Source organism: Gastrolobium bilobum, unplaced genomic scaffold, assembly GCF_033153095.1.
Source record: "Gastrolobium bilobum isolate Gb01-03AN ecotype WA unplaced genomic scaffold, APGP_CSIRO_Gbil_v1 utg7046, whole genome shotgun sequence".
NCBI classification, from domain to species: Eukaryota; Viridiplantae; Streptophyta; class Magnoliopsida; order Fabales; family Fabaceae; genus Gastrolobium; species Gastrolobium bilobum.
This window is the reverse complement of record NW_026897034.1, coordinates 227,018-250,330: the sequence shown is the minus strand read 5'-3', so window position 1 is coordinate 250,330 and position 23,313 is coordinate 227,018. Positions and strand designations below refer to the sequence as shown.

Sequence of the window (23,313 nt, the reverse complement as noted above, 5' to 3'; positions counted from 1 at the left end):
GTGGGCTTAGAACACCACAATCAAACCCAAAACCTTAAGGCATTAGGTATATATGTCATTCCACTCATATGGTGCTCACTTAATCCATTCTTAACCAATGTTAGACTTTTTCATTCATTCACACTTGGATCCCTCAAAAAGTCGTTTGATACAAATGAACCAATGACTAAAATTAGATTTAAGACTCATATATATATATATATATATATATATATATATATATATATATATATATATAGGGTTAGGATCATTTTACACCAGTGTAAGTTACACTCTCAATCTTGTCCACTGATCTCACTTATATCTAAGGCTCAAATTTTTTAGTAACGTGAGCCATTGGATATAAGTGGATCAATGGTCAAGATTGAGTGTAAGACTTGTAACTCTTACACCGGTGTAAGAATATCTTGCCCCATATATATATATATATATATATATATATATATATATATATATATATTGGTCTCACTAGCATATGATAATTCATGTGATTAATAAAATAAAACGGTTAAATGTAAGTGAAATCAACAGTTAATATTAACTATAAATTTTTTTATTTTTATACCTATATAAGTTTATACTCATATAGGGTTGGTAATTATTATCATATCAAAAAATAGCTACATAATTAGAATGGAAAAGGGAGAGAAAATCTTTCTCTTTTCTTGATTTTTGAGTTTCCCTCCTCCTTTGCCTTTCCTTTTTCTCTTCATCTGAATTCAACCTCTTAGTTCCTCTCCTTTCATATTCTCTGATTTTGCTGTATAGCAATATACACTTTTCTTCTTCCTCCACCAAGTCAGTGCTCCTCTTTGCCAAATAAGGAAAATCTAATAACATTTGAATCGAAAGTGATTTTTGCTTTTCCCTTTAAATTCTCACTTTTTTTTTTTTTTTTTAAGGATGTTGGTACATCTGATTCACGGAAAAAACTCTCCATGTAGTATTACAATTGAAATCATGTGAGCTTACCAAACTTAGCTTGGAGACATGTCTATTTCAAAGGAGGTCAAATAAGAGGGCAATCATTTGCATCCCACATGATTTTACTTGTTTTTGAAGCCTGTAAAGTTTCATCCACCTTTACGTGATCTCGTGATCTCTATTGCTTATACCTGTAAAGGGAACTTATGACTAAAGTCTGAACTATATTGTTGCGAGTCTATGGGCTTGTTTTTCAGAAGAAGAAAAACTTGTTTAACATGACATGTTTTGTAAAAATAATTTTAAAAATTATAACTATTTTTAAATTTTTAGAATCAAATTTAAAAAACATATCTGAATTATTTTTGTTTTGAGTTTTGAGTTTTGACTTTAACTTTAAAAAATATAAAAAAACTTATTTCATTAATTATTCTACAAAATAGTTAAAAAAAAAAAATATCAAAACACAATCAAACAGTTCTATATTTTGATTTTTCCAACTTTCTTGGCTACTTGCAGTGAATTTATCTCTCTGCTTACCTATGATCTTTCCTCATTATTTATATTTTCTTCCTTCTTCAAGTTGAATGCATCTGAATACCACTTAACCTTTGTTATATGAAATTATGAATGAATCACCAGCATAAGCAAAGCAACTTCGATTGTGTATTCGATACAAAGATCAAGGCTTTCTTATTTCATTTGTGACATACAGTTGGCACATATGAAAACTGGAATTCTAGGGAACTGTACATTTTCAGCTGGAGAGGACTTCATCTAAAGAAACTGTCCACGGAGTTTGAAGATTCGCCACATATAGCTGTCATCATACACTCGTATCTTGTACCAATTTCGATATGTTGGGATAATGACAACGCAGCAATGGAAATTTCCAATAGATAATAATTTAAAGATTGCGACAAGCCCAAGAGTTTCGAGCCGAGAAAGGGATCAATGTAGGTCCTAATTTGTTAAGGCAACCGACAAGAAGACTGCAATTTGAGCAATGCATAGACCATAAGCACATGGTCGAGAACAAATGCACATGGCACTCGCAGAACAATTATGTCAACATCCGCAATAAGACATTGAGGAAATTCCCACAGTATCACACCCTCGTAGTAACCTAATCCAATACTAATAAGGCAAATGCAAAGAAATGTTACTCATGAAATCAGTTTAAGGACAGGTATTATGAAGACATTAATGCAAAGGAAAACCATGATAAAAAGAAGTCACCAAGAAAGCAACTTCTGTGTATGTGATAGCCAATGCGAAATTTATAAGGATCTGTCACACATGGTTCAGCGCACCCTATTTATGGTGATCTGGGTCCTGGGATTTCCATGAACATGTAACCCGCCAGTGTGAGAGAATTTATGATTTGTGGAAGGCAAATTAGGCAAGTTTCTTCAACTCATCTGATTTGAAATCAGGGTGTTGGAGAACGGGTCTCCCTTTATTCGAATTGGTGTTGCTCAGGAAAGCATTAATATGCAAACACAAGTCCTAGCTACTCCCTACTGAGTATTAAAGAATCAATCCTATGATCAAACTCAAGATATTATCTTCTCCTAGGAACCTAACTTGAAAATTGCATTCCAATATAAACATACTCAATCGCATTCAAGTAAAAGCACTACATTAATTACATGCAAAGCATTTTAACAATCAACTATGAACTATCCTATCTTCATCAATGCAACTCGCAACCCAACTAAGCTATGTGACAGGTCGTATACTCTACCACTAACATTAAACAAAAGTTCTCTGATAAATTCATTTGAACAGACTTGCCTCTACATCCAAGAGAAAATAAACATCACTTATTAACACAATTACAAGAAAGAGGAAAATAGAAAACCTGAAAAAAGCCTACCATACATACATGATCAACGAATAATCATAATTACCGGTTGTTCTTGTACCATGATTTAGGAAATTGAAGAGAACACTATGTTCCAGTTCATCTCTAGGGTCTGGTAAAAACTCCCCATATCTTACCAGGACCAAGATTCTCCAAGAGTTTCTTGGACCCCTCGACATCCATCTCAACGAGCTTCTGCGTATGTACACGAGCACCAGCAGCCACCATTTGCTTCCTACAACTCTTGGAATGAACGAGCGAGGTCAACAACGAAACAGGGTATTTCTTATCCAAATTGTGAAACGAAGGGTTCAACAATTGAACTGCACTCACTATCCCTCTATCATCCTTACGGAAAACCCTTCTATTCCCGGTGTGCAACAAGACCACCGACAAGGCCTTCGCTGCAGCTTCTTTCTCTTCCACACCCTTCCCATCAAGCATCTTAATCAGAGGGGGAATGCACCCACATTCCCCAATCTGTTTCCTCGTTTTTCCACTGCTCAAACCCAATGCATAAACAGCTCTAGCCGCTGCAATTCTCACCGCAAGCACATCACAATTTAACACACCCGTTAATCTAACAACAAACCCATCATTAACAAGAACCTCAGCAATGGGTGCACTTGAAGCCAAGTGCCTCAACATTTCAACCGCAACTTCAAGACTGGGAACCAGTGGAGCCGAGTCCCAGAAATTCTTCAAACACTGAACACCACCTTCCTTAACCACCAAAACCCTCAAAGTTTCTTCCTCTGAAATCAAATTACACAAACAGCCAATCGCGTTTTCCTTAGCCAAAGCGGTTCCGGAAGAACCCAACCCTAACAGAACAACAAGGGCATTCTCGTCCACGAAATTCTCTCTTGTTTCGGGGAACGCGGCGAGATTCCTCAAAACCGCCGCCGCGTACGCTTGGGAACCGGGCGTGCCAGCCTGGCAAATCTCCAACAGCGACGAGATTCCACCTCTTGAACCAATAGCCCTCGCGTTGTCCTTCGTGAAACTCAGGGCTTGAAGCGCAACGCATGCCTTCTCTATAGAGAACCCACTCCCGGAGTCCAGAACACGAAGCAAGTGATTCAGAAGCAACAAACCCTCCGCGATTAGAACGTTCTTGCCGCTTTCCACCGTCGAAACTCTTGAAATAGCGGCAACGGTTTTCTCCTTCATCTCCGATGAAGAATCAAGGAGGCGAACGAGGACAGGAACCACGCCCTGCGCTACAGCTATCGTGACGTTCTTATCGTCCTCGTTGAGCAAACTCAACAGCGAGTCCATCGCGGAGGTTCTGGAATCCGGCGACCCGATTTGCAAACGGGTGATGAGGTTCCTGGATTCGGATCTAACGGCCTCTCGCTTTGAAGAGTTGGAAACGACGGCGTTTTGGTGGAGAAGGCCGCTGCGGAAGAGGATGTCGCAATCGGTGACGTGGCGGTCGAGGTTGGCGAGGAGGGAGTCGAGGTGGCTCTGGGTGTGGAGCTTCCCATGGGGTAAGTCTGTGGAGTGACACTGTTTGGAGAGTGAAACGGCGTCGTTGAGTGTGTGAAAGATGGAATGGAGGAGGTCGAGTGAGAGAGGGTTGGAGGTTGAGGCGTTGGGGAACTCGGCGGAGAAATCGGTGAGTTGGGCTTGGAGGTGAGTGAGTTTGACTCGGGCGAGGGCCCACTTGCCTTTGAAGTTGTGGACCCTGGTGATTTCGTCGTCGAGGAGGGAAGTGAGGATGTGAAGGGAAACACTAATGGGATCTGCATCTGTTGATTCTTCCATTGTTGAATTCAATTCAATGTGATCGGAGTTGTGAGAAAAGGTGAAGAAGGAGGAGAGAGACTCTAGAGAGAGAGAGAGAGAGAGCGCTAACGAAACGACGACTGAGAGAGAGCGTGGAATACACTCACGTCGCGGGATATTTGGGATTTGATTCGCGCCATTCGTATTAATAGTTTACAGTCAATGCGGCGATTTATGTTCTATGGCTCGTCAAAGTTATACAGTTAGGAGGTTGGACTTAGTTTATCTACAGGAAAGTAAGATGATCCTGGTAACGTCATATTATTATGATTTTATTTTTTTTAGAGTATTCTTGAAGTTTATTCATTCAAGTTTATATTTAACTCGAGGCTCATTGATCTAGTTTCTATTTCTTTTAAAAAAAATTATTAATTTACTACACTTTTCAAATTATATACTAATTTATTTTTATTTGAGCAAAGTTGACATCAAAGGGCAATAAATTAATTAAACTGACCAAATTACATTAAATTAAAAATTATTATTAAATACATTAAGTCAACTAATACTTAAAACTATAAATAATTTTCAATTGTCTGGCGCTGGCGCTATATGTAAGTCCTTAAAAATTTAAAAACATAAATTCAGTATTCATAATATTTATTTAACTATTGATTTTTTTTTTCTATTTATCCAAAAAATGAAACCCATTCGAATTTTTTAAGCAAGTAAGGAAAGAAAAAAATTGGAAAATCATATTATTTTTTATTTGCTGAAATTCTAAATGTGATTTTTATTTATATGATGATATTTTGAAATTCCTATAATTATAAAAATATCAATTTTATTATTAATAATGATGATTTAATTATTGATTTGTTTTTTCTTTTTCATCAAAAAGTCATTTCACTTTATTTATTTGTTGATAAATAAGGAAATAAAATAATAATAATTATATTTTATACATGATATTTTTTAAATTCCTATAAATTCAAATATTTTAAATTTATTATCGATTATAATGATATGATAATTTATTTTTTTATTTGAAAAAATAATTAAGTGGATTGATGAATTATTTGATATTTTTTCATATTATCAATAATATGATTATTGATTTTTTTTCTTTTTCTTATAAGTTAATGTCGTCTGCCTTATATTTAAACTAGTGAATTACTCGTGCGATGCCCGGGGAAAAAATAACAAAATCATTGTCGCCGTCATTGGTTAATCATCGCACAGGTAAATCAACACCTTCATCTTGCTATGAAGCTCTGAACGGTACTATGGTGGAGGTATATATAACTATATAATTTTACTTTGGTTTTAAGTATATATATTCAATTCATTTGTTTTACTTTCCAAAGAATTGGCTGATATTACTCCATAATTCGATATTATGATTAATTTTGTTGATTGTAAGTGTAATAATAACATCGATTAAAAAAACATTTTGCAAGGATTTATGTCGTTCCTATTTGTAATTTTACAAATTTGTATTTACAAAAATTAAAATAAGATTTATGAATTTAATTATAAAAAAAGAAGGATAAAATTTCAATTTAATTATACAAATATGTTGGTGGGCCGGCCCTCCGGGCTGAGCCCAATTTTCCACTCTAATAGATTTTTATATTTATCCACAAAAAAGCTCTTATAGTTGCGTCTAGGTTTTTATATTTTATCTCAGAGATGAACTTTCATTTATTACAATTAGATTTATAAAATAATAAGAAATAATAATTTTTTTGCAAGAATTTGTTTAGTTAGTATTTAAAATTTTACAAATTTGTATTTACAAAAATTGAAATCAGATTTAGAAATATAATTATAAAAGAAGAATAGTGGAATTTTAATTTAATTATAAAAACTTGTTGGCAGGCCCCTCGGGCCAAGCCTAGTTTGCAACCTTTAACTATCAATATTTTATTTAATATATTTTTCTTTTTATTCTTTTTTACCAAAGAAGGAAATGTTTCAAATATTTTGAAGTGTGAACACAAAGCTAAAAGTGAAGGAGAAAGCGACACGTCAGCAAAATTGCCAAAGAATGGGTTTCCTTTAGAATATTAGATGGACTATTTGCTTGAGTAAATGAGATAATTACTTCGTTAAGTCGAGTAAATATCCGGTATCAAATTAAGAGTCTGGATAATCTCTTTTTTAAACTAGAAGCGACTTATAAGTTAAAGCTAAAAAAAAAGTTTAAAAACTGTTTGGTAATTACATAAATTTTTTAGCTTAAAAGTTACTTAAAAGCTCGTATTTCAATACAATTATCTCTCTATATCTTTATAACTCTTCATTTTTCAAAAAAGCACATAATTCAAGAAAAACAGATAAGAGCTTAAAGAAAGACCCTTCTAGAAGTTTTAGCTTTTAGTTTTTTTCTTCATTATAAAAAAAGAGTTTTTCATTATAAGCACTTTTCTTAAAACTTATTTTGCCTAATTTATGTTTATAAGCAACTTCTAACTTAAAAAAGAAGAAGAATCTAAACAGGCACAAAGTCCTCTCATGTGAGAAGTTTTACTTTGAGGTGGGATTACTCAGTCAATATTTGTTAAAAATGTATGGGGCGTTTGGTAGAGGAGATATTTTTTTTTACCAGAGAATCATAATTCATGGGAATATAGTAGGAAAGTAAGTTTGATAGAAAAATTCAAAAAAAGTTATTTGGTTGACCAAAATATTACTGAGAAAATTTATTTAAATTTGCAAAGTTTATATTTGGTTATGGAAAAATAGGTTAAATTGACGAAAATACCCCATTATAATTTTTTTAAAAGAACCATTAAAAGTGAGTCTATCTTAACATATCTTATCAACTTTTACTTATCGGTACTAATCAATGCAAATTTGTCGCCTACTATCCCTCCTTCTCCCTCTGCTAGTTTTTTTTATATTAATTCTTACAAAATTAAAACAACCATATTTTGCTATTTTGCTTTGTTTGAACTTAAAGTGCCCATCCTTAAAAATAGTGAATCCTTGACCACATCTTATCTCTTCCAACTCTCAAGATTTTCATAGCAGTGGATAATATCAATATTATTTTATTTTCTTCTTTGCATATAAATGGATCAAAATGCCCAGAGCTGCGGACGAGAGCTCACTTTAAATGCATGAGGGTCAAATTGGTCCATAACTTTTCACCCATTTTTTCACTTTCCTATTTATCCCAAAATATCATATTTCAAATAGATTTTGGAATAGTAACAATCACCCAAAAATCAACACAAAAAGAGTTTCCTATGCTTCATAATCTCCTAGTATTTTTTTTTTCACAAACTTGTATCAAACATGGTATTTCTCAATACCCACTCTCACTTCCCCATCAAACTCAAAATAAAACCTATACCAAACACCTATGAAGCACCGACACTTCAAAAACTTTGACGTGTTGTTACAGATGAAGTAACTAGGGAGAAGAGTAAAAGGGTCAAAGGGTACCCATCGTGGGCATTAGATCATGTAAAGTGAATGTTAGTGGGATACATACGTGTAATATAGGCAGTTACTAAGGATTGTATACGTGTAATAGTGCTCACATGGAGTGAGGTTGTTGTGCCACGTTGGTTAACTAACTCGATGGTTAAATACCCCACAATGGGTATGTGTAATGCATGCAATTAATCAATAAAGTTCAGAGGTTTTACTTGTAAGGGTACGCGTCCCTTAACAATCGGTGCTTCCATTTGGTGGATTCAAGCAATCACAATGCGGATTCAAGAAATTGTTGAAGAATTGACACAGCATAAAGAAGACAGCAATCGGCGATTTGAGCAGATGCTGGAGTTGATGGAAAAACGATTTCAGACGATGGAGAATACTTTTCGAGAGATGATGACCCAAACTTCGAAAGCAAATTCTGAGACAAATTCTCCGAAAAATTCGTCTCAGCCTCTTTGTGGTGTTCATCAACATGCGTTGCATGTGGATGATCCTCGTGCAGTTCTGAAATTTGTTAAAACTGAGATTCCTAAATTTGAAGGGAAGGAGCCAAATACATGGATCTTCAAAACAACACTATTCTTCAAGATTCATCAGGTTCTAGATAATTTGAAAGTGGAGTTGGCTGGCCTGCGTATGGAAGGGGCAGCGACAGATTGGTATCAATGGGTTTTCAAGAGCGGAATCATCAACTCATGGGAAGATTTTAAGGTGGCTGTTTGTCAGAGATTTGGACCATCTCAGTACAAGGATGTAAGAGGTGTGTTATCCAAATTGTTGCAGACAGTGTGCTTGACGGATTACATGGCAGAGTTCCAGAAATTAATGAATCAGGTATCTAATATTAGTGATGAATTGTTGATGACATTTTTCATTTCTAGTTTACAACCGGATCTTCAAGGGGCTATTCAATTGCGAGGGCCTTCTTCACTCCATCAAGCCATGCAATTGGAAATAGCATATGACAGTCACCATGGGGAATTACGTTTGTCAGTTACAAATTTTCAGAAGAAACCATTCTATCATTCTCATTCCACAGGAACGATGGATAAACCATTACAAAGTACACCACTTACCTTACCCGCCCCAACCTCATTACTAGTAAAGAAACTTTCCTCAGAAGAGTTGCAGAAGAAAAAGGATATGGGTATTTGTTATACATGTGATGAGAGGTGGACGACCAAACATCGTTGCAAAGCAAATATGCTGATACTGATAGGTGAACCTGAGGATTCAGATGGGGAGCTGGAAGAGGAGATTGTTTGGGGCAAGACAAAACATGATGGGGTCAGAATGGATGCTGCTCTGTATTCACTTTCGGGTCATGATGCTAAATCCTTGGTCTTGTTGGCAGTAGTGAAGGGGAAGAAAGTGCACGTCCTCATTGATTCAGGAAGTTCACACAACTAATGAACAGAATTTTTAGACCATTTTTGAGGAAGTTCATAGTTGTTTTCTTCGATGATGTGTTGATTTATAGTTCTTCATTGGAGGATCATGTTCATCACCTCGAAACTGCCTTGAATTGTTTGTTACAAAATGCTTTTTTTGTGAAACTTAGTAAGTGTGAGTTTGGCGTTAATGAAATATCTTATCTTGGTCATGTTGTGACTGTGGAAGGAGTTAAGGCAGACAAAAAGAAAATCGAAGCTATGGTTGATTGGCCCACACCATAATCTACGAAACAGTTAAGGGCATTCCTTGGTTTAACATGATACTATAGAAGGTTTGTTAAAGGGTATACTTCCTTGGCTCATCCCTTAACAGAATTACTCAAACAAACCAAGTTTTCATGGAATAATGAAGCGACTGCTGCCTTTCTAGCTTTAAAGGGAGCTATGTCTACCACATCAGTGCTACAATTACCAGATTTCTCATCTTCTTTCACGGTGGAATCTGATGCTTCCAAATTAGGTGCTGGAGATGTGTTATTGCAAGGGGGAAGGCTAGTGTCTTATTTCAGTAAAAAGTTTGGTCCAAGATTGGCTGCTTCCTCTGCTTATGTCAGAGAATTGTATGCCATTACTGAAGCTATTAAGCGATGGAGGCACTACCTATTGGGTTCCCACTTTGTGATTAAGACTGATCATCAAAGCTTGAGGGAGCTTTTGAAGCAAACCATTCAAACAGTCGACCAGCAAAGGTACATTTACAAATTGATGGGATACAACTTCACCATCGAATATAAATCCGGCATTTCAAATATTGTAGCTGATGGCCTTTCCAGGAAATTCCCTGATAAGGAGAAGGCTGTCTGTCATGCTTTGCATTCATAACCATTGTTATATGTGTGGTTGAAAGTTAAGGAGGATAACAAAACAGATCCGGAATTATTAGCCATTCACACAAATATGGATGAGGGCACGGTTTTGCATAGTGATTTTTCGAGAAGGGATGGCGTGATTTTCCACCGGAACAGATGTTATTTTGGCTCTAATTCTGCTTTAAAGCCAATACTGATGACCGAAGCTCATGCTACCCCAGTAGCTGGACACGCTGGAGTCCAAAGAACATTTTTGCGTTTATCTGCTTCCTTTATGTGGAAGAATATGAGGCATGGTGTTAAGCGATTTGTCAAGGAGTGCACTATTTGTCAACAAATTAAGCATTCCACTCAGGTACCCTTTGGTTTGTTACAGCCATTACCAATTCCTCAAGCAATTTTTGATGATTTGACCCTTGATTTTATTACTGCACTACCTAAATCAAATGGCTACACCACTATATTGGTAGTTGTGGACAGGTTGTCCAAATATGGCCACTTTGGTCCATTACCTACAGCTTATACAGAAGTTATGGTAGCCAATTTGTTCTGTGAAATGGTAGTGAAACATCATGTTTCCCAAAATCTCTGGTGTCAGATCAGGATCCCATTTTTATGAGCAAATTTTGGCAGCAACTCTTTCGGTTGAGTGGCACGAAATTGCATGCCTTTTCTGCCTATCATCCCCAATCCGAGGTTACAAATAGGTACCTTGAACAATATTTGCGTGTTTTTTGTTCTGAGCAGCACAATAACTGGTACAGGTATCTGTGTTGGGCTGAGCTCCATTACAACATAGCCATTCATTCTGCCATCAACATGTCACCATTCCAAGCAGTTTACGGCAAGTTTCCAGCTTTGGTTCCACCCTACAACACTTTCTCAGTTTCCATCTAGGAAGTTGATATGATGTTACAGCAAAGAGATCAGTTGTTAGCTTATCTCAAGGTTCAATTACAAAGAGCTCAGCAAAGGATGAAATTACAAGCCAATAGACACCGACAGGATAGAACCTTTCAGGTTGGTGACAAGGTTTTGATCAAACTGCAACCTTATAGGTAGGTCTCGGTTGTGAGACGTGCAAGTCACAAGCTGGCCAAACGTTACTTTGGCCCTTATTGCATTGAACAAGTGATCAGCCCAGTCGCTTACAGGGTCACATTCCCATCAGGAAGCTTGATTCACCCCACATTTCACGTGTCCTCCTTGAAACCATTTCATGGTTCCACAGATATTAGTCAAGAGCCCTTACCTATCCCGAGCAGAGACAATAAACCTCTTCAGGAACCAGTAGCACTCCTATCCTCTAGACATGTACAGCAGCGTGACAAGCCAGTACTCCAGTTTTTGGTACAATGGACGGCAGCTGTTCCTGAAGATGCAACCTGGGAAAATGCAGAAGACCTTCGACAAGCGTACCCAGCTTTACACCTTGAGGACAAGGTGACTCTTAAAGGGGGGCAGGTGTTACAGATGAAGTAACTAGGGAGAAGAGTAGAAGGGTCAAAGGGTACCCATCGTGGGCATTAGATCATGTAAAGTGAATGTTAGTGGGATACATACGTGTAATATAGGCAGTTACTAAGGGTTGTATACGTGTAATAGTGCTCACATGGAGTGAGGTTGTTGTGCCACGTTGGCTAACTAACTCGATGGTTAAATACCCACAATGGGTATGTGTGATGCATGCAATTAATCAATAAAGTTCAGAGGTTTTACTTGTAAGGGTACGCGTCCCTTAACACGTGTCGTGTCCGACACTCTCCGACACTCCAACACGCGTTGTAGAAACTCAAAAAATAGTTCAAAGGTTGCGTTGCGTTGCGTTTTTAGTTCAAACTATTAGATTCAATTGGATTACGATTACTATTTTATTGAGTTTAACATAAATATTTGGGATATCTTATGTTTCTTTGCAAAATTGATGGGTATTATAAGTTTAACTTCATTTTTTTGTTAAATTATTGAATATTAAATATAATATACACTACATAAATTAAAAATCTTATTTAATATCAAAACGTGACCTAACGTGTTGAAATCTAACATTTTTTAGAATTAACGTGTCGGAGTATCGTATCGTGTCGTGTCACGTATCGATATCGGTGCTACATAGGCAAACACATCCGTAGAGATTGATATATAATTTTGAAAAGGAACATATTAATTAAAAAAATTAAAAAAATGACAATTTGATTAATTAGGCAGTTAAGTAACAAAGAATAATTCTTTTTCTTCTCACAGTTTTGGGATGTGAAGTCAAATTTGCATTAAATATAATATGTTTTTTTTTAATTCTGTTTATTTATATCTAAACCAGAAGATCGTTGATAATATCAATGGTAAATATGGTGTTGAGAGTTTTAAAACACACAGAACGCACTCATGCAAGAAGCGAACTGAACGAGAATTTTGTTTGAATAATTGATGATTTTCTAATCCTAGAATGTAAGTTCTTTGAAAGCGTGTATAACTTAATTTGGCTTATCCCTGATAAGAGATTGATGTATTAACATCGTTGACCAATGTAATTTTCAAAAATTAATATATTATTTTAATATTAATCTATTAAAATAAAAATTAATTTTTCAATATGTTAATTTTAAAATATTGAATATTTTTATTTTTATAAAAATTAATTTATATTTTGGACACACTGATCATTAAATTTTTATAAAAATTAATATCATATGACTTTTTTTGAAGAATTATGTAAATTCTTTATTAAAGGATATTTTTATTAAAAATATTTATTTTTATCATATATACTATTATACAGTGCATTACCAAATACTAGATGATATTATCTTATACAATATATTATTTTATACAATACTGTACCAAACGCTGGATAGTATTAAAATTCAATCAGGTCTTATACAATCAGGCCTTATACTATCAGGTCTTATACTATCAGGCCTTATCCTATACTATGCATCAAACATTAATACATCAAAATGATGTATAACTTAATTCGGCCTAAGGGTGATGGATAAGGCGTGATAAGAGATTGATGTATTAACATCGTTGACCAATGTAATTCTCAAAAATTAATATATTATTTTAATATTAATCTATTAAAATAAAAATTAATTTTTCAATATATTAATTTTAAAATATTGAATATTTTTATTTTTATAAAAATTAATTTATATTTTGGACACACTGATCATTAAATTTTTATAAAAATTAATATCATATGACATTTTTTGAATAACTATGTAAATTCTTTATTAAAGGATATTTTTATTAAAAATATTTATTTTTATCATATATTTTCCCTTTTCTCTCTGGTAATAGGGATTAAAAAGATGTGTTTTAACTTGGGGACCACAACCATTTTTTATATTAATGCTAGTTGAGCAATTATCCTTAACTATTAATTTAGCCCATGATAATAAAATCAATAGTTACATTCTGGCCTTTATAATTGCATCAAGTGGTGATTAGAAGTTATATTAGTCGTGATTACAACATATTAACCCGCAACAACCCTAGTATAATTGGACCATGACGTGACTACAACCATAATTTGAAACTTTAATAGATAAATGTTCAGCCTTCACTAAAAAGCTAAGTAGTTCATGAATATCCAAGCATTCGATTGTTCAACTAACATTAAAATCACGAATTAAATAAACACTCCCAATATCCCGATATTAGTTTTCTTACAATCATCAACTAAGATATATAAATCTTTAAGCACATCAAATGCTTAAGCATGCAGCTGTCTGTGACTAAACACAAGCATTATTTCTTGCTTTGCTAAGAGTGCAGCGGCAGAAATTTGTGTCATTCCGACAGGTAAATAACAAATCCCTGAACATGTCCACATGAAAAGAAGTAAGTTGTGCAGAGCCCAAAATATTGTCAAATAGACAAAGCAAAGGAGCACTTGTAAAATAGTGAAGGTTGATCTCGAGATTAATTTACCAATGGGGAATAAATATACATTAGCCAACAATCTGTTACAATAAATCTGATTAATTAGTGGGATTAAAGTCCTTGAAGACTGAAGCTTCATGTATATATAATACCAAAGTTTTTTCACTATTATTTTTATTATATAATTATTTTATTTTATTTTTTTAAGTTTTTAAAATAACAATAAAAGTGTATTCATTTGTAATAAATTAAAAATATACGCTTTATTATAAAAATATGATTATTGAATTGTCTTTACACTACAACAGAAATGCTTTTTAGCCACGACAAAAGTCGTGGTAAAATCTGAATAAAACTGTGGCTAAACAAATTGTCCACTGTTTGCAAAACCGTGGCTAAAATGGGCGTTGCATTATTTTAACCACGGTGTTTTTTCGCTTGTAAGCACGGGCTGAACGAGCGTGGTAACATTGAATTAGCCATGGTTCCACTAATGTTAGCCACGTTATTTCGTGGCTAAATGATTTAGATCCCAATGTTTAAAAATTTTATTTTGCCACAAAAAGAACCGTGGCTAAATATAAGGAATTTTTTTAAATAAAAAATATTACAAATTCTCCCTAGCATATAAAAAACAAATAATAAAAATTGCATTTAATGCAAGAACCAAGAACCAAATTAAGGGAAGTAATCAAATAATAAAGTGGGGTACACAATTTAACAAAATACATTTTACAATATAGCCAAGGGTGTAAGCTTATAGATATTTGATGAATCTTAAAGGATAGTATATGAATGTAATTACAAAAGAGGTCTGCAATTAATTAAATAGATCCATATTTATTACTTGAATTCCTCTCAGTGTTACAATGTCAGTTACAAGGACATCATCCCAATAAAAAAGTCGAAAAAAGGTGAAGGAAAACTCGAAGATTAGAGGGGGAAAGGACACAGATTTTACAAGGCCATCGACATAACACAATAAAAGCCTAAAACAACTAAATGTGACAAAGGTTGTAACGTTTTTTTCAGTTTATATATATGATTTTATCTTCAGTTTGTAGCCATTTGGAACTTCAAACACATGATTTCCCTGCATAGGTAAAACAACAGCAAAAATAAGCTTGTTAGTCGTTAGTTTATATATATGAAATATCCACCAGAATTAACCAGTAAATTTATTTTATTTTATTTTTTAGGCTACATAATTAATCACCTTGAAGAACTTGAAAGGAATTGTTAAGTCATAACTCAGAAAAGAAAATGTACCAAAAAAAAAGATAATAATGTTTTGGAACAATAGCAGTGGATGGGGAAGGGGAAGGGGGTTCCATGAAGGGAATAAATCTACTGTGTTAAGCAATGCCAGGACGTTTTGGCCATCTTACCATCCACGTCCCTATCTTATATCAACTGGTCAATTGGTTTGGGTCTGTCACGAATCAATTATCTTAAAAATTTAAACTGATAGGTAACACGAACAATTTTATATTACATATGTTTTGGAGGTAAGATAAGGAGGGTACATGATCACGACAGTTCTTATTGGTACAGGCAATATAGTACCTTTGCCCATAATATAGTATGGATTCTCCTTTCTCATTAATCTTCATTGAGCCCGTAACATTTTCAGCTATTATGATCAAGCTTCCATTGAGCTGGAATAAAGGGACAAATATAAGCTCACTATCTTAGCAACTCCATGCCATATAAGTTAACAAAATCTATTTGGGAAGTAGAACCTGAACATTCCACCAAAACAACTCCGCAACCTCTAATTGTAACTCAGAGCCCTCCTATATGGAACCACCATAAAACTGATTACAAGAAAGGATTTCAAAATAATTGGAATCCTTTGTTTCAATAAAGGGAAAAGAGTATATAATCACCATGAACTTTAATCCTTTTGCAAATTGGCATTATGAATTTTAAAATCTTCCTACTTTGTAAATTATTTACTTATTTTACAATTAAAAGCTTATGGTTATATCGCGAGCATAATATGAGAGATAAAACTATGTTAAAGTAATTAAGCTCTTTTCCATGTGCAAGAGCATCAACATTAATCAAGAAATATATAAACATAGAACTCACTTGTGGCAGGATGATGCAATCTTGCCAATTGTACTCGATCTCGTGATAAATTGAGGACGAATTCCCCACTGAGTAGCTGATGTACTACCAAAAGATGCAATAGCCATCTAAGATATTTTCATAAAGACAATATGCTAATCAATATAAAATTTCTTAATGAAAAATTTTGACAGCTGCAAAAAATAAAAATAAAAATTGTTGACTGAAAATTTCTGTGCCAAACAAGGAAAGAGACTATCTGAGTATATCTAAAATATTAAAGAAGGAAAATATATTTAATTCACAAAAAAAACGTCCCAATGAATTACAAGCTACCAAAATTTGATTAAAATAAAATAAAGAAGAAAAAAAACACTTTGGAAATGCTAAGTGAACCAAGTACTGACTAATGAAGTACAAGATAGTAGAATTCAATATACCAGAAACCAAACGAATTAGGAAAAACATATACTGTAAACAAAACTTTTAATTGATTATTTTTTTTATTTTGTAAAATTAATCCTGTTCATTTTACAATTTATTTATTTTTTTGTAAATTATTTTATGGAGAATATTGATATCTTGTGAAATTAATACCTGTAATAATATTATATTTTTAATTCTTTCGTAAATACTCATACTCTTTATCAACCAATGCGCTTTACATGTTTTTAAATCAGGCTTATTGATTTTCCGAGCTGTTACTACTTGCTACAATAGAAAAATAAATTAGCCATTCAATACTGACCTTGTAACTCCAATCAGATACACAAGCATAGAAACGTTACTGTAAAGGAAGGGATTAATCATCATTAACATGTAAAGACAACCATTCCATAATTAAGCTATTTAAAAAGCTACAAGCATATTGCACTTAATTTCCATTCTTCCCCAACATTGTCTTCATTCCAGAACTAACACTACATTCCTCAGACAACAACTCAACATATAGAAACCTTTCCTTTAAGGTCGCAGAATCAAACATTAAATTAATTAAGAGAGAGAAAACATTAGAAAATAACTTTAATGTTAGAATAATTTAGACCAACATCAAGTTAAGTTGTAGATTGCAATCACTAATATTGTGAGTAAAAGAAGCAAGGGCGATAATAGAAAATACCTCTGAATAACTGGCAGCTCCAAGAGAATGATCAATATAAGCACTCCACTGCTGATCCTTTATTACAGGATCCTTGTAGCATATGTGCTCGCAGTCCTCCAAACCTGGTTAACCAATGCTCTATCATTTGTAAATCAGAATCGAGTTCAGTCAACTAGCAACCCAGCTTTTACAATCACATTTTTTACAACCCAAATAATCTGGATTGTGAAAGCGATTATTATCAAGAATTCAAATGAGTGACTTAGCTAATCCAACCTTAATTCTATAGTTCTGCTCTCATGATTTGTGGTTGGGAAATCGAAAGATCAGACTATGAAGCAGCTCACTTTAAATGAATAGGCCATAATTTACAGCTTATGCCAAATTAAAGGAAGAAACTTTATAAGTGATTCCTCAGACAGTTACCTCACTAAACCAGAACTTTGATAGTCTTTATCCTTAATAATGTACTGTCTCTTTTCTTTCGTTGAAAGGAATGGATAGTCATAAAAATTACTATACATACAATATATAATGGAAACGCTATTTGATGTTTTCAATGATGGTGTATGCCCTTGTAGGCATTTATATTTGGTAGGAATTACACTTGCTCAATAAATCTTGGACAAGGTTGTGTTGCCCATTTTTATGCACGGCCTATTGTAGAGTCTTTATGTATTTTCCTGCTTCCCCCATCCCCTCTCTCGTTTATATTTTTTTTCCAGATCATTAAGTAATATATATGTAAAAACTCAATTCGTTAGGAATATGAGAGTATAAAAAAATCTGCAAATATAAAATTCTTCTTTTATATTTGTGCCAGTGCCTGATACACTTGGAGCAAGAGCATGTAACAGCATTGGATCCTAAGAATTTAATTGCGGTCGGTGAGGGCAGGGGTACTATATTGTCCTTAAAATTGGATAGGTTGTCCGATCAGTGTCAGTGATGACAAATGTGGATCCAAAGGGCTACATGACTATTCTCAACAATATGAAGATAACAAGTGATGCTGAGATGTTAATTCTTGATAAATTAGTATGTTAATTCTTCAAGAATTAACATACTAATTTATCAAGATAAACAATGTCTCGACACAATCACCAGAAGTACCAAAGTAACCAACAAGTGTCCAATTTTCTTAACCTTTTGTCAAACACTTAACATGCATTTTCAGATAAGAACACAATTTCACCGGCTGAAGCTAAATCAATTTGAATTAAGAACAGAAATTTCACTAGTTAAAGCTAAATTAGTGATAATCCAAAATTACAAACCAAAAGAAATCCCTACCATCGATTCATGCGACTCCGACGATGAGATTCTTAGCAAAACTAGAATGAAGAACACAGCAAGAACAGCAAAATGCAGAGTAGGAGCTTGAGATCACAGCATTAATTAACCAAAGCAATTGCGTGGACAGGGATGACGTAGCGAAGCAACTAAGAGAAATGGAAGACGAAGTTGTATTATCAAATAGATCAATAAGATTAACATACAATCACGGCTCAATTTATAGATCTATGCCTTATATTGATTAAATTCAAAAAGAGAGAGATGATAGGGGAAAGAGAAAGCAAACCTTCTAAATTTAAAAAGATTTTCAAATAGATGGAACGATAAGTGATCAAAATGTATTTGGGAATTTAAACATCTAGGAAAATGGGGGTAGTGAGTGGGAAGTCGGATTTTATCGGTTAATTCAAATTTAAATTTAGAAAATATTATACCTATACTTGTCTTTGTAGCTATCAAAACGGCCTGCTTCAATTCATTTGGGCTGGCTTATCATAAATTGGGGAGAAACTGAGTCTGATCAAGTTGGCCCAGTTTCTTTTAAGAACCCAACTCACTTTATGCTAATGAATTAAACAATTTGCTCATTAAGAAAAAGAAAAACTAAACATTAACTAATAATATTCACTAAAATAAGAGAAATTCAGAATTCAAACTCACAGTAAAAATATAGTGACAGAATTTAAATAATTTATAGAGGTGACAAGTTAAAAAGTAATTAAAAATAACTAATCAGATCAGACTTATACATATATTGCAAACTGATGTAGAACGACTATGAAGGGAACTACAAAATCCTGAGAATTAAACTGTTTGGAGTGAATTAATGTTAACAGACTTGAGAGTTTACATGCAATTATAAGTTCAAGTGTCATTCAACAATATGAAATTCTCGGAATTCTAAAACACATAAATACTTGAAATTAAACTCAATAATTTTTATTGATTAACATTGAATTTAAGTAACATACGGTACTTAAAAAGGATATTTATAATAGAAAGACAATAAAAATTTAACCCGAAAGAGTTGACTCAAGTAGATTTTCAGAAGTGGATAATTGTCATCACATGCAATTTGGAATTAGTATCATACTTCCGCCAGCCCTTTTCCTGCCGAGTTGTGGAGATACTCGAGGTACTTTATTTGTCTCAAAAGAGTAATTAGGTCATTCAAATTAAAATAAATTAATAAAAAAATTAAATTAATTTTATTTTTAAATAATATTAATTAATCTAAAATATAAAATCTTAAATCCTAATCGAATCAAATTAAATAATAAATCTTAATATATGAGAATATTTTTTAAAAATATATAATTATAATAAAAGCAATAAAAATAAGAAAAAATTTCAAACAAGAAAGAATTCAAAAATTATAAAAAATTACATAACAATTCCTAAATAACACAATAATATCTAAAAAACATAACTATTTTTTCCCAAGGGCCTTCCATTTTGATAAGACTAATCCTATTCGTAACGTAGAAGGTGAATGTTTTTGCCACTAATCCCAAATGTTTTTACCTAGGATGCAAATTAGAGACATTTCAGCCCCAATCGTATTTGTCTTGGGAATGATTTGCTTATACTGGGTGTGTCACACCTTGAGGTACAACACAACTTTTTATTTTTAATAAATCACAGGAATCCTCCACGGGAGACAATTTAGTTCGAAACGCGGTCAAGATTAAGACTTTAAACTCCTCTTAAAGATAGTACTAGAGAGGATCAAACACATGCTCTCACCCCTACCCCCACCTGCTCAGCTTTTATGCGCCAACTAAGCTACCATAATTTGATATAACATAACTATTCTAAATCAACAGAGTTCTTCATTATGCATCACAAATTTTTCATTGTTTGTTGAACAAAAAAGGATAACCACATAAATGTGAGAGATCCTTGGCCCCTCCAGATTCCTTGAATTTATAGTATTTGGTCTGCATCATAAACCCCTTGCACTTCTCAATAAATAGTAACAATTGTTGAATTTACCCATGATTCTTAGTCAATTTTCTTGGACAACAAGTTACATTAAGGTTTTGGAGCAATGTTATAAAAATCGGATGGTAGGTTCGGCCAACATAGGCTATTTTTCTAAAATATTTTTCTAAATTTTCTTTTAATTTTTCTTTAGCATCCCAAGGCTACCACAACCCATTCTAGGTCTCACTTTTCATCCTACACCATCACAACATCATTTTTTTCCATTTATTTCCTTCTAGGTCCAATGTACACTCTAATACAATCCAAGTAGTTTTCCTTTGATTTTCTATGCATCCACTCATCACACAACACCTCTAATGACCATTTAACAACACAACACATCCATCACATAATTTCACAACTTCCAATCCCCTAAATTGCTCACTTTGCCGAAATGCTCATGGCCACATACCAAGGGGTATCCAACTCAATTCAACAACTCAACACATCATACAATCCTACTATTAACTCATACAAACAATCAACAATTCAATTACACAATCCTACAACCAATCAAATTCACAAAGTCATGAACCACAACCAAAAATTCACTAAGTTAAAATCCCAATTCACCAATAATTTTTATCACATCAATCACTCTAAAACATCATTCTAAGCCACAATTATCTAATATATGTAAGAACCTGCACCGTTAAATTAGAAATTTAATTAAATAATTAGGAAATTAATGAGATAATTCCATAATTGACCCTAATAATTACGAGAAGGCTTAAATAATTATGGTAAGTGATTAATTATGTTGAAATTCATTTTTCTGACGAAAAATGCAGATACCGATTCTGCTCCACAGTATAAATGCGTACTGATGAAGTATCCCGAAAAATTATGAAAAGTATGTATATGTCACTAGAATAATATATAGGACTAGCATAACAAGTTTCAAGTCAAAATAATGAGAATTGGTGTCAGAACTGATACTGGCTAAGTAAAAGTGCGTACCGGAAAAGTACTGCGAAAAATAAAATAAAAATATGAAAAATCCCAGAAAATGGCTAGGTTCAGATTCCTAAGTTTGGGATTAAAATGATAAACGTAGCTATTAGTACTAATACAGTGCGATTAAAACTTAAGTGGCCTATATAAGGCCTTGGCACATGATCCTAGGTCATTCCTTGTGCCTTCTACGTGAGAGTCCTTGTAGCTGACCAGCCTCTATTGTTCCATTGCCTTCTCTCTTTCATCTTTGAACCAAAGAGACACCTTTCTCTATGAAACCTTCACCTAAACACCATTGTTGAGTGAGAGTTGGTCTTGTGAAGGTGTTGAGTGCTCCCTAGTTGAGTGTGAGCTTCTGAGTTTGAGGTGTTGTGGCCTGACTTCCTTGTTGGTGAAGTGGGAGCCCTTGTCTTGCTTGTGGAAGCTCCAAGGAGTGACCTTTGAAGAGGAAGAACCATTCTTGATCACCATTTTCGTGTACCATTGGAGTCAGCACCTTGGAGACTTGTGAGCTCCAAGAGCCCTTGTGCTTGCTATTTTGAGCCTTTGGGTATGCAACATCACTTTGCTCATGAGTTTTAGTTGTTTAAAGGTTGAGACTTGGCATGTTAATGAGTTAAATAAGTAACCAACCTGAACATGAACCTAAATGTGAATAAAAATGCATGCTTGGACGTCCTAATGGGTTAAAAGTTGAACCTTGGGAGTAATATATCTCGCGAAATATCCGGATATGATATTCGGATATGATATCCGAATATTGATATCCGGATATGGGGTTGGAAATATCTGGATATGGGACTTGTGATATCCGGATATGGATATCCGGATATGGCCCCAACAAATATCTGGATATTCTAGGAATTTTGAGGCAGTAACGGTTCTGTGCATACAGAACTGTATTTTTGGGTTTGCGGACCCATGCTTGGTTAAGTGAACCTCTGTAATAATTAATCTAAGTCAGAATCAATGGGATTAAGGGCTTATGGCTTTGTGAGAAGCCTAAAGACATGGAACGTAAAAGGAAAGCGTTGCCCTTATGTCATATGCTTGTAGACCTTGATTGTTTATATTATTGCTCGTCTAAAACAGATTGTGACTCTGCTGTTTGTGTACTTTGAGCTTGTTGGACTCTTGGTTGGATAGTTAGCTTGCGAGGTAAGCTTTCGTGTCCTCGATTTATCCATTGTTGGTTCCACCATACCCCATGGGGGGATGGTTTATATGCATGATGTGTTTTCATGTATTGATTTTGAAATGCTGTTGAGCTGTTATGTGCAAGTGCTTATAATATGCTTGTGTTGTTCCACCTAGACGGTAAGCCTGTGTATGTAGTAGACATGCCATAGGGTGATTCTGTGGGTGGGTGTAAGTAGTACTTGCACTGAATGTAGGTAATAGACGTATGTAAATCCTGCATTTCTCTGGCCAGTAGAATAGTCGACACACATGACATGATTATTCTGCTGCATTGCACTAATTTTGGAACTTATACTGATTTACTGCTTTTAGAACTTATATTGCACATGTAAGTGAGCTTGGGGTGGAGAAATCCTTGAGGACCCCTTGTCTTACTGAGATTTCTGTTTAGAGATCTCACCCCACGTTTGGGGCACATATTTCAGGTTCAGGTAGCTCGGGGGTTGAGACCTCGGGCGGCAGGAGGCCGGAGCTGAGTTGATATTATGCTTTTATGATGATATGCTTGAATGCTGACCTGCTTTATATTCATTATCATGTTGTTGTTGTTGAGACTCTGTTGAGCTTTGTTGCCTT

At 34.2% G+C, this 23,313-nt stretch overlaps 1 protein-coding gene across 1 annotated transcript; it reads right to left on the bottom strand.

Moving 5' to 3' along the window:
• Positions 1-2,552: 2,552 nt before the first annotated feature.
• LOC133303584 (uncharacterized) lies at positions 2,553-4,686 on the bottom strand. The gene has a single exon (XM_061503507.1). It carries the CDS (start codon positions 4,559-4,561, stop codon positions 2,897-2,899), a length of 1,665 nt encoding a protein of 554 aa, XP_061359491.1. The 5' UTR covers positions 4,562-4,686; the 3' UTR covers positions 2,553-2,896.
• Between the last annotated feature and the right edge of the window lie 18,627 nt (positions 4,687-23,313).

Coding starts and splice junctions, on each gene's coding strand:
- LOC133303584 (XM_061503507.1), bottom strand. CDS start 4,561: ATGGAAGAATCAACAGATGCAGATCCCATTAGTGTTTCCCTTCACATC.